This window comes from Anoplopoma fimbria, chromosome 20, assembly GCF_027596085.1.
Source record: "Anoplopoma fimbria isolate UVic2021 breed Golden Eagle Sablefish chromosome 20, Afim_UVic_2022, whole genome shotgun sequence".
Classification (NCBI taxonomy): domain Eukaryota; kingdom Metazoa; phylum Chordata; class Actinopteri; order Perciformes; family Anoplopomatidae; genus Anoplopoma; species Anoplopoma fimbria.
The window spans coordinates 19,972,156-19,985,281 of record NC_072468.1 but is presented as its reverse complement, the minus strand read 5'-3'; the positions used below and the strand labels follow the sequence as shown (position 1 = coordinate 19,985,281).

The 13,126-nt window shown below is 38.4% G+C and overlaps 1 protein-coding gene across 1 annotated transcript in view; it reads right to left on the bottom strand.

Moving 5' to 3' along the window:
• grik3 (glutamate ionotropic receptor kainate type subunit 3) overlaps window positions 1-13,126 on the bottom strand; it is an 88,898-nt gene that overhangs the window by 35,140 nt on the left and 40,632 nt on the right. Inside the window, exons 2-5 of the mRNA XM_054620857.1 lie at window positions 6,233-6,406; window positions 5,739-5,996; window positions 5,413-5,594; window positions 2,413-2,466 (exon numbers count right to left, since the gene is read on the bottom strand). Coding sequence (XP_054476832.1) covers window positions 2,413-2,466; window positions 5,413-5,594; window positions 5,739-5,996; window positions 6,233-6,406 — 668 coding nt within the window. The remainder of the gene's footprint in view (window positions 1-2,412; window positions 2,467-5,412; window positions 5,595-5,738; window positions 5,997-6,232; window positions 6,407-13,126) is intronic.

Below are 13,126 nucleotides of genomic sequence, written 5' to 3'. Positions count from 1 at the left end.
ATTCAACACTTGCATTCCCTTGGCATCTTCTCTCAGCAATTCAATTTGAGCCGCTGTAATTTCTGGGGCAGCCATTGTAGCTGAAGTGTGAAGTCACATGTTGACACATGTCGTGCCGGAATAGGCCAGGGGGCTTGGAAAAGACATTTGGATGTACATAGATATTTCATTAGCACCCTGTGGGGTTAGAGCTGGGGGAACGAGAGCGTGTAAGACACTTACTAAGGAACGGTCGCCGCCAGTCACTGAAATTATTCTCCTCTTTTCATTCTTTCCCACTAGATCGTGGTACAGTACTCCTTTTTTTGTGAACAGAGATCAGAGTAAATCATTGTTGTTTTGTATGATGCTTAAAAAATTCTCCGAAAAGTAGATCAGGTTACAAGTTTCCTCTCTCTTTGAAGCTAAGAATACAAACTAACTGGGACAGGATTGTTTGTAAAAAATATAATTCGTCTTTTGTGACATCTTCGTTTCTATTAGGGCATTTTGGGATGTCAGAAAAGTGACTTGTTCCAATTATAAGTTCACTTTTTTTTTTTTTTTTTGCATTGTTGCCTTCTACACACATTTATAACATAAAATCAACATAATCCTACAGCAGCATTACACTGAAATCTTTACCAGGAGAACATGCTGTCGGTGTCTTAAGTGCATACAGAAGTGTTATGGAGGTGGAAAGCATAACAAAGTTCTCAGCTTCAGGTTCTCAAAGATAGCTATGACAGACTCATTTTAGAGGACAAGGAAGTTATTACCCCCATACACTGCTGTTGCCTTGTCACGCTCTAATAATTCGGCATTTCCCTCACCTCGGAAGATAAAACACAGACAGCAGTGGATTCCATCGAGAGGAAATTGTATTGCCATGTATACCACACAAGTATTCATCATTTTGGATCAAATCAAGCCCCCAGGTTTAATCTCCTTAATGGTGTGTCTATCAATATGACAGCTTATTGCAGCATCAGATTGATACCACACTGTGATTCTATAAAGATAGCCCGCCTTCATGCGAAAACATTTTGTTGTCGTAGAAAATCCTATCAAATAAAAGTTTCTAAGTTAATCCTCTTGTAAATATTTTCCCCTTCCATCTGTTAGGAAACTGTTACACTCCAAAACATGAAACATTATAATGACTATAAAAACGGCGGTTTTGAATCCCCTTATTTAAGCAACAGACATATAGCAGAAAAATGTCGTCGCCACGCTGTCGAGTGTGAAGGATGACACACATGATGCCTGGACCTTTGTGTCATGTCACATTATCACAACAGACTGGATGAGTCCGGAGAGACAGGACGGGTGTGTGTGCACGAGAGAAGCAGAAACAGAGATGATAACAGAGAGTGAAAGGAACAGCACCGATCATGCTGGTATTCATTCCCATTCAGTCTGTTTGTCTCCAGATATTCGGCGTCTTAGTGACGAGCAGCAACGGCTCCATGCTGGGTCTGCTTGTATCAGTCAGACAGGAGATCTTTTCTTTTTTTTTTTCTTTTTTAAATCAGAGTGAGAACATAAAATTCTCAAGATGGGAATGAAATAGTGACATACCCAGTTACGTTTAACATATCTTTTACTGCAAAAAAAAAAAAATCATGTTCAAGCCTAAATCATTTTATAATTTTAAAGGATAAGGCACAAAATGTTATGAAATTTAGATAAATTATAACTTCTTGATCCTGTCTTTTGCACTTGTTACTGAAGACATACACTCAGTTGCCAGTTTATTAGATACACCTATCTAAAAATGTATGCAGTCTTACACAACAAGTCCTGCATTAAATCAGATCTTCATGAATGAATGAATATTCAGTTCAGTTTTTGATGATTCAACTTTGATTCGTTGATCATTTTGAAAGCGTGTGGTGCCGATGATTTAAATTACATTATACAGAAGTGTCTAAGTTACTTAGTCTTTATTATTCATGGTGTAGACAAAATAATAGAAACACCTGTTAGCATAAGACAATACAATTAGACAGCATCACAGACTCCAGCCTCCAAGATGTCCACAAAGTTTAATCAACACATGAACATTATTCATTCGTTCACCAAGTTAGAATTTGTGCTACCATTTGTTTCTTCAAATTTTGATTATTTTCATATGGCATTGAATTATAGAATGTAAGAGCTCACAAATGATTGATTTTGGTCTTTGTACCTTGGAAGCCACATTCACTTTTGAGTCTCAAGCTGTTGACTTTGTTTGACTTCACTATAAAGCGCAGTGTTTACTACAGCATACTGAAGACTACATTATGCCTCCAGCTTGTCAAACAAAATTGATATTATGGACTGGATCCAAACCCCCTTGGCAATTAGCCACTATTCATCAAAAACTCAAGCAGTAGGGAGTTGAGAACAAACAAGGCTCTATTTGCATTAACAAGCATGGTACATTACCAGAGTGGTGAAGATATAGTGGTAATACTCTGTCATCATCCCCATGGTCTGGGCCTGAAAAGGTATGGAGACAGAGAATGGGAAAGAAAGTTGTGAACGAACAGAGACAGGATAGAGAAAATGTTATTTTTGTCACGTCAGGTCATTTTTGAATCAAAAGCACAAAAAGAACAAACGATACCAACGAGATGCACAAAAAGACTTCATCAGTGAAGAGAAAAATAGCCCGGTTTTAATGAGCATATTGACTAACACACTGTTAATTTTGTGGACAACTTTCTGTTTTCCCTTGTCGGGATTCCTGCACCATATGTGGTCCACAGGATTACAGAGAACAGCAACAGTACTTGACGCTTTTCTATGCATTTAAATGGTTTGCAATGGCTCTAGGCACGTGACGTTATTCCGGCAGAGAAAAGAGCCTTCAATCAAAAGAGCTCGGTAATCTCTGCCTCATATCCGAACGCTCCATCACTGCCACTTGTTCCACTCAATCTACATTCAAAGGCACAACATTCCCATGGCGGCAGTTCTGCCTATTTAATTGTACCATCTGTCGTGGAAGAAAAAAGCCAAGGTTATATAAATAAGATGCTATGCTAATGTTTACGCTATTCGCAAATTCCCTCGACATCGAGCCAAATACATGACATTGAAACTTTGTGTCACTTTTTGTACTTTGAGCAAGAGTTTTCTTTTTTATTAACATTTTAATTTGGTAAACCTCAATATGCCCATGCTTCCAACAATTTAGTAGCAGTTACAAGGCGAAAAATAAAAAAATATATAAAAACATATGACAATAAAGGGCACACAGAGTTCTTTTAAAAGGCACCAGGGACAGTATTCTTCATTCTTATCCAATCTGAGAGGAAATATAATTGAACAGAGGCAGGTTGAATGCAGGTGAGCTGTCAGGGTGAAGACAGTACCCGACATTGTTAAGAATCATGGCATGACAAACGAAATATTCCAAGAGGCATAATGCAACACTTGATATTCAAACTCTTTTAAAATAGTCGCATCAGATCCTCCTTTTTTTACGCGTTCAGCTGCTGTACCAGTCAAATCAGATTACACATCAATTTAGTTCAGTCCTTTGAATGCTACTTATTGTCTTCGATAGGAGCAACCTTTTTGTAAAGCTGTAAATGGAGCTGCCTGCAAATCTTATTTTACTGTAGTTCAGTAGCTGTTACATTCTGTCACTGTTGCCTGCAAATAAAAACGAAGATGATATCCACACTTTGGCTTAGTGAGAAACATGTTTAACCAGATTGTCAAACCAAATTGTATTAAGAGATCATAGTTTGTGTGCTGTAATACTAATCTTGGCCGAATTTACCAGTTTGTAGAATGTATTTATTTTTATCTATGTTATGTTTTCTTTCTTTCTTTATTTATCCCTAAAGTTCTTCTAAAGTTTCCATACACTCAAATGTCAATATTTTTTTTTCTTTTCTTTTATGCAACTAAACATTTGTTTGTGTTTAGGTCTCTTGGTTTGAGAAGACAATCCTATTGAATATGTGAACTGTGGTTTTTTGAACTTGTGTTATTTTTTATTTACCCTAACCCTTTTTTTTACATTTTACAGACCAAATTGATTAGAAAATAAGTTCAGTAATTAAAATATACCTCGGCAGTAGCCAGAATCTATTTCAAATGACTATGAAAGACAGGCAATATTTCCACGTTGGGTCTAATGCTGCATTTTTACAAATTAAATCTGCAAAGTGCAATGTATGTCACAACAAAACAACCCTTCAATTGCAAACAAATATACTGTACATTATTGAGCAACACACGCTTTCGCACATTCACATTGGGGCTGTATTGTAACTGACCAATTATGCACAAAAGGCAGTAAAACTCTATCAAATAACGAATCAACCGTTTTCCGTTCTTTTTAAAAGTTGTAGTCTGCGCTATAGCACAGCACCCCGACAATGCGGACACGGACTGGAACTGTCAGGAGTGTTTTTGCCTCAAAACCTTCTCTCACTTCTTCTCTCAAGGGGACACTGATTCTTTGGTGCGAGATGTGCAGACTGGCCACGAGCGAATATGTGTCAACTTAGATCTCAATAACTTGGGAGGAATGAGTTATTTAAATAACTTGGGAGGAGATGATGCATTTTGGTAAACATGTAAACAGAAGCTGACAGCACACTGAGTGGAGGAGGGCCGGGGGCTGGGGGGTGGTGGGGCGACATCCACCAGCCTGTTCCTGACATCTATAAAGCATAAGACCACCTACACAATCTGTACTCCGTTGATCATACTGTTCTTTGTGACGGACAGTTATTTGTATCAAAACATGTTTTGATAATGAAGCATTTTTGATCTTATGCCTGCTTGCGGGATCTATTTAAAAGTCTGGCCATCCAAGAAGAAAGTTGGTAATCATGTAAACAAGATCAGTATGCGTACATACAGAAACATATTAAGGCCATACCTGAACACAAATAATGGAATAAGCCGATTTTGAGCAGTTTTCTATGCTCTATATTTATATTTAATTAACTGACAAACCTCTGGATGCATCAAATGGTGAAGGCCAAAGATCGATCGTAAAAACGACGCATTATATCGACATTGTTTTACACTCTACAACAAAGGTGGTGCCGATAGATGCAACAATAAACAGCTGTGCATCACAACTGGTCACAGCTCAACATCAGACTATGACAGGTTGGTCTTCTTAACATCATTAGATTGTTTACTCCCAAGACTCATATCTTCAACAAGTTATCATATATCAATTAATCAGTTTTAGATTTGATGTCTACAGTTGTCTCACTTTTAAGGTGTTCAGCAAGCAGGTGGCAGAAGTGGAAATCCCATGCTCTCACAGCAGATCCCCATTCATCCCAAACACATCTGGTCAACTGAATGCTAAAGAATCAACTGGTGCCAGGGAGTGCATGGAAGAGAACCAAATGCTTTCAACGCTAAGTTCCAACATCAGGAGGGTCTGTTACAGAGTCTCTCACTAACCTGTTTGAGAATCTGTGCCGCCATGTGGTGGTTGCAGTCAAAGATGATGCGAAACTCCCGGCTTCTCTTCATTTCTTTGAGTAGGGGTCTCACGTCCTGAGAGTCAAGAGGAAGCTGACGAATCTTTAGCCTTATGTTGTACCTGGACGGGGCCATTATCAGCTCCTGTAGTCTTATCAGACCTGAAGAAGAGAAACGGCACAAATGAAGACATGGCCATAAGGGTCACAAAGAAAATGCCATCCCATTGTTTCATACTTTACACATGTGCACCGTGTTCGGGAGAATAAAGTAACATTATATAATAATATAATAGGTCTGTTTACCTGTGCTGTCATCGTATACGACGGTGGCTGTTTTCCATTTGAGAAACTGCACCAGGTCCAGGATAGCATAGCTTAGTGAAGAATAATCTGGGTATAAATTAGCATAAAAGCTGTCTCTGTTGTCCATGGGGTGATGTTTCCACCGCACCTGGACATGCGGCACCTCCAACGCATTGCAGATGGACTGCACAGCGTTTGATGATGAACTATGCGAGGGCCCAAATATTGCAACCACACCTAAAGACAGCTGGTCGCATGCTAGAGAGGAGCGAGAGAAGACAGTTTGAGAATACAGTGTGTTAGCTCTTCAATCAAAGTCCATTTAGAAAGGATTCCCAAATACTGAAGGTTTGTTCCACTAAATACCAGATTTTTATATGAAAGCCAAAGCCAATCATGATTAACAAACTACAACCGACGCTTGCTGTGTTTTGACAAATACTTCTCCACAATATAATCACAATCCATAAACGAACACAGAACAAGCCACCCACCTTTTCTTGACGCCTCAAAACTGTCGTAGATATTAATCCTCTGTATATCATATGTTAATGTTGTGTTTGGCAACAAAGTCCTGTTTCTGTTAATGTTATTGACAGCAAATTTAAAGGCAAGCTCCTCCGCGCTAACAAGGGAAACAGGTCCATCTGTTTGTTCGAAAATCCCACCTGAAAAACAAAAGAGGGAGATAGAGAGAGAGAGAGAGAGAGAGAGAGAGAGAGACAGGTAAGGCCCATGACAATCTGTCTCAAAACATAATCACAGCAAGAGGAGGAAAAGCAGACACAATTCCAGGTAGGGCTAAATGGAGGGAAATATTGAGAGGCGTTTGCACTTAGGACTAGCAGTGAGGGGAGCAGCGCACATAACATGAGGTATTAAATTTGCTCAGCAAACATGGCGCAACCCTCTCCATTTTCAGTGAATGCTGAAAAAACCAATATCAGCTTTGAAGTCTAAAGCCATAATGGATTTAAGGGAGTGTGTGTGTGTGTGTGTGTGTGTGTGTGTGTGTGTGTGTGTGTGTGTGTGTGTGTGTGTGTGTGTGTGTGTGTGTGTGTGTGTGTGTGTGTGTGTGTGTGTGTGTGTCTGTCAGCCTGTCTGTCTGGTCCATCAGGGCAGCAGGATATCTCAGGCTCTTGTCTCTCCATTAAAATGTCCTTTTATTTCACCGAAATACCACATTGTAGGAACAGATAACTAGTCTTGAGCACTCTCCTTTTTCATAAAATTCAAAGGAAAGTATTTTTCAATTTTTTTTAGATGGGCTGCTCTTCTGCCCCAAACCAACAAAATATGTCAATGTGCACATCAAAGAAATGTATTGCCTGAGATGGTGTTGTGTATCAGACTGGATCAGTGCTGCACTACATCCTCCAGTGTAGAGCAAACAAAATACTTTTTTCAATAGTTGGCCAGATGAATAGAGTTTTTAATGAAACATTGGACTTGCGAGGCATACAATGAAGCTGAAACAACCAAAATATGTACAATTCAATTCAGGTCACTTCAAAAAGGAATTCCACCTATACTATATCGGACATTATATCGGAGAGTACTACTCATTGTGGGAAAACAGTTGCCTTCTGTAGCTCTAATGGGAGCTTTTTAAATGATGATGTTAAAATGATGGCCTTGGACACAATTTTTACCGGTATAACAGAAAGCCTGTATTTCATAGAGCTTTAAAGAAGTGGACATTTATCAGGACGGGGGTCAACAAAAGGATGCAATTGGTTGCGTATTGGGAAATGTATGATCCAATGATTTTGGAACTGATCCCACACTATCAGGACTCGTCTCGACTGTGAGGAAATTCTGTCAAAACACAAGAAGCAAGCAAATAAAAGCACAGACTATTCAGAAAAAACAGTCCTTCCTAAGTATGAATGTAAGACATAGGATATATATATGTCCCTCAAGAAGACTTTGGGGGCCTCCTTGGGGCCTCCACACATTTGTTTCTAATTTAAGACACAGATCATTGTTATAATCTGGATGAGAGGCAGACTTGGACCTGTAAAAATGATGAGACAACCAACTGAAATATTTGATGAACTTCACCTTCACACTACTTCTGTTACTTCAGTTTTCACTTTTTAAAATATATATCATGTTGTCTCTCGACAGTTCATACTGAATTATCACTAATGGAGGAAACCCATCCAAAAAGGTTGCGTGATGTGAACAAGTTTGTGTGATGAACACTTTCTGCAGCCTAACCATGCATACGTTTTCATGTGCATCCAAATCTTCATTGACTTTATATAATATGTGATCACCCTTCATTTTGTTTCATTGCAACATCGTGTGTTGCTCAAACTATTTAGTAATATATGTATGGAATCCATACATCCAGTAATTTTAGTTTTATTTTAACAACTCTGCATCTAACATTAAATAACAAGTTTCGCAATTTGTGTGTGATTACTAAAGTAACAAACATTACAAGTACTGTCAAATGTATGACAACAAAGTTCCTCTGTGGCTCAGCTGCAGCCTTTAAGAAGACAGTTTAGACAGCTTCTTAAAAGATGCCTGTAGGAACATCAGCTTATAGAGACTCTGGCTCCTCCACCTCCACTCTCATCATAACAACCATTTCAATAACAAAGCAAAATGTCTCATCATGTGCCTTCTTCCGTCAATTCAAAAAAAAAAAAGTTCACTAAGTTGATCTTTTATGGACGTTATTTTAGTTATAGAGACACCCTTTGAAACCTGTTTCCCCACATCGAGATTGCGACATTTCAAAACACTAAATCACTGTAGTAGATATCTTTAAAGTTATTTCTGCTGCCTCTTTATGCTGATTTTGACTCCAATCACTCTGTAGGATAACCTTAAGATACCCAACTTACAAAGACACAGTAAAGAGAAAATCACAAATTCTCAAATTTAAGAATCTGGATCAATGACATGCTTTTTTGATTGATAATTGACAGAAATGAACCAATGACCAGAATGTTGTTTAACTAATCGATGAATAGAGCAGTGGTTTAAGCAGTTGGTTTACTTTGTTGGAGTTTATAAACTTTTAGTACATCTCACTGGAATATTGATATTCTTCCCTGCAGTTGGATGATTGAAATACTTCTTGAAATAATCTTTAAAAAATGTTTGAATTAGGTACACATTTCCCAAACGATTACTGGATTCATATGCACACCATTATTATATATCAAAAGGCACAGAAAAAAAAAATCAATAAAAAAGGGCTCTCATTTAATTAGGCCTAATGGGATTTCAAGAGCACATAGTAATTTGTTTTATTTTAGTGTTTTGCTGTATTGTTTGTGTTTTAGGATTTTGCACTCCCGTTGCCTAGCTCACAAATACTGCCTGCCAACTCGGTGTTATTTCACTAATCCTAGAGAATACCTGGTTGCAGAAAGCTGAGCTTGGAAATAGCACCTGTGACCCGCCGATGGCCCTGAACAGACCCCCAATGACTGGATCACTGACTCACATATCTCTGCTCCTGAAGGTAGAGTGGCAATTCTGGAAGCCATGCTGATCTTACTATTTATGACTCAAAGCCTCCCTGGATTGCGAGGGGACGTGATGCATAAACCGCCCGGTGGAATGCGTCACATTAAAATAAATGAATCCTTCCATTTCACGGGGAAATCTCATTAGAGTACATTAAGTAATTGCTGGAGTATATAGTAATTTGACTGTTAAGAGGATAAAATGTGCATTGCTCAGAAGCACTTAAACAAATTTAATAAACAGGGGGGGAAACCTGCTCCTTGGGAGGAAAATCCTGCGGATAATTTGCTTTGCCCTTTTCAGAAGTCTGCCATAAGCACAACGGCCTTAAAGCCTTAATGTACAAGAGCTCCCGCAACTTCCACCAATGAGGGATAAGCAGTTATTTTAAGCATCGCACAAAATCGACTCTAATGATATAGAGATTGGGATATTATGAAAGATGTTTACAAGTTCCCATTTTAACAACCGCACTGAGTGTTCGGTTATTGCAGAGGGCGCGTGCAAATTGAGATGCATGAATTTCAGACTTGTTCTTGTAAATCAGTCAAAAGGCTTTAAATTAGCATGCCTCCCATAGACAAGCACACAAAGGGCTTTAATTAGTCTCTAAGGTCCTACCACAATATATAAATCAGCCGCTAATTGCAGCTGTTTCCATAATTTGTCCTTTGAGGACTTTGTGGATCAGCTGCATTCAAGAGCCACAGACTGATATATGTGAGGAGAGGACGACTCAAATGTGACTCTTAAACTGCAAGAAGTGAAACCAGACCATTCTAACTTTACAAAAATAAAAACAGACAGTGGGGACAACTAGTGGTAGTGGAAAATATAATGAAACTGTTATTCTAAGTGTAGAATTATTTATTATAAAACAAATAAGGCTTGTCAGCTGTCAATCAGATTCCCTTCATCCACGTATTTTCTTAAATAAATCTGTACTGATGGTTTTATCCCAATACTTCAGAAACTAAAATAACCTGAGACACATTACTGTAGATGATAGTCCTCATTCACTGGTGTTGTAACTGTGCTGACATGTATTATCGCACATGTTAAGCAAAGGTATTAAGATAGTTCAAAGCCAGGATATATACGTGCCGCTAACCCAGCAAATGCATGGTAATAGCTTCATTCAGTATATATTATGCTGTTAAATTGTGATAATGGAACAAAAACACAAACGGTATTCAGAAAGATTTGAAAACCCTTCAACCAAGAAATGTGACCAAAGAGCAGATTACAAGAGCAAAAAATGTTATTACCTAAGATAATACATTCTACATTAATAAAACTCATGACCTGCATTTAAATGGAAGCCTTTGATAATCTGTGGTGGGAATGAAAATTAAGATGACTTTTATTCTTAAACAGAAGCTGTGAGTGCAGAGGGGCCGGCATGGCCTGAAGGAACTGGCAGAGACAGGCTGTGTCGAGTCAGAATCAGAGGTTGCACATTTCAGCTGTACATGCCCTTCCAAAAAAAAATCCATGTTGTAGCATGAAAGACCCACATGTTATGTTCCCGCAAACAACGTGGGCAAGTGCACAAGCATAAACCCTTCCTCTGCTTTTAAGGAGTGGCAGACTGCCTGTGAGCCAGCTTAGGTTGGAATCAACTGGGTTCCACTGAAAAATACTTATTTATAACATCCGCTGCATTTAAAGACTTGAGAGAGTGATCTGAGTGACAGAATGACAGTCTGCCAAAACAAAGCAAATTTAAAATAGACTGATGTGGGGGTTGTTAATGCTATTTCAGTTTTTTGCTTTCATGATTTTGACAACATTTAGGTAAAGATAAACATTATACAGTTGAAAAGTACGATTGTGCCAAATAAACTTTTTTTTATTACAGATTTTACAGATTTACTGATTTCTAATTAAATGTAATAACCTAAAATATACGTTTTGTTTTTTTCTTACTCTCTGAGTATATTGGCTTAAAGTCATTGTTGCTTTTTAATTTAAAGCAAAGCTCCTTAGTGATAAGATGGAGTCTGGTATGTTGTTTTCCCAACTATGATTATTTATTCATTCAATTGTTTGGGCTTACATCCAAGATTGAAGAAGTCATATTTGTTTGCAATGTAATGTAAACATCGATGTGTACGAGAAAATGTTCATCCCTGTCCTTAAAACAATCACAAAACAACACAGCCCGAAGATGGTCAGATTAACATCCATTCTCTCAAGGAATCAGAACTTTAGATTTTCAGCTGAAGAAATATCCCTTTAGAGTTTAAACAATTATTATTATTTTTTATTCTTTCTGTTCCATCCTACAATATGTGTTAAAATATATGCAGCACCCACACTTTTGAAGCAGGGCAAGGTCATTCACAAAACATTGAATATGATTTTGTTACCTCACTTGTCCTTCTTAACCTGTGTAACCCCATTTATGGGGGTCGTTCAAAAGCAGAACAGCCCAAGTTTTGTTTTAGTTGAAATCAACCACAAATAAGATATACTACAGTAAGTTATGTTTCCAAAACTGCAAGTATTTCTACAGTATATAAAACGTCTGGATATAGGCCATAATAGATGGACATACACTGTAAGTGGATGGAGTACATATTTTAGCTTCATTGCCCTCCATTTTATGAGACATTTTGCTTGTTAAAACAAGCTCCTTGATGCCAGGCAAACCAATGCTGAAGCCTAAACAATGACACTATCTCATTATGCTCTTGGATACATACAGTATGTGCTTCGCCCACTGCATCTCTGAGTGTTGCTCTTTTGTACTTTCTTTTCACTGGTGGGATTCCCAATCTCCCTATGAATAGCTTCCTGTCTCCCTGGATGCGCAACAGCACTCAGTTACACAATGATGGCTGCAAATAATGACCAATACAAAGCACACAAACCGCCACAAACGTTTGGAAATGCAGCCAATTTGAGAAGAATATGTTCCCTCATAATTATGGATAAGAACACAACACTTGACCTGCGGTTAAGTTACCCAATACTGCAGTTTGTTCTGCAAGGGGTAAAATAAAAAAGCAGGCCAGTAATCTGTTAGATTTAATCAATGATATGTATCGTGAGAGGAAATTAAGGGTACTCGTTAATTAATGGTGTCAGGGCAGCATGTTGGCTCATTAGTTAGCAAAGTCACCTCACAGCAAGAAGGTTCTGGGTTTGATCTTAGCTCTGGTTCTTCTCCCCATGTCCCCCCCCACTGCTCTGATTTCCTCTTGCGGTTCAAACACATGCAGGTCAGGTGAATCTAAAACGCTAAAATTGCCTGTCAGGTGTTAGTGTAAATGTGTTTTGTTGACGTGTTAACCCTGCAGTGAATCAGTGACCTGTTCATGGTGTTCCCATGTCTTTGTCCTAATGCTCCAATCACCCTGAACAATAAGGGGGCATAGGTGAATGGATGATTCATTACTCCCGTTAGAGGTCTGCTAACTAATGATTTAAAATCTCTGCAAATGAATGTTTGAATGTTACCATTAGAGGAACACGCATGAGAAGTTTCCTTTGAAAATAAATCACCTGTAATGTTGGCATGTTGGACGGCTCTTAGCAGAACACTACCCATGATCCTCAACATTATCTATTGGAAAAATAATACATATACTCTTAGAAAGGTGAAAAATAGTGACAGACAGAAAATGTCCACATGCTAAGATGATGTCTATTGGCTTATGTAGGTCTCTACTGTTGATGTTTTAACTCGAAGTGTAATAGCGACTGACGGGTATGTGCTGACATGCTAACGCTTGCACACATGTTCACTGCAAAATGCCACAGCTGACTATTAACAGTGTGAAAGACTTATGAGTCTGATGAATGCATTTTAATTACAGAAGTGTTATCTTTAGCATTTATTTGCAAGTGTGCATTGCAGCAACTCACAAGTCAGACTGTGACAGCACCAA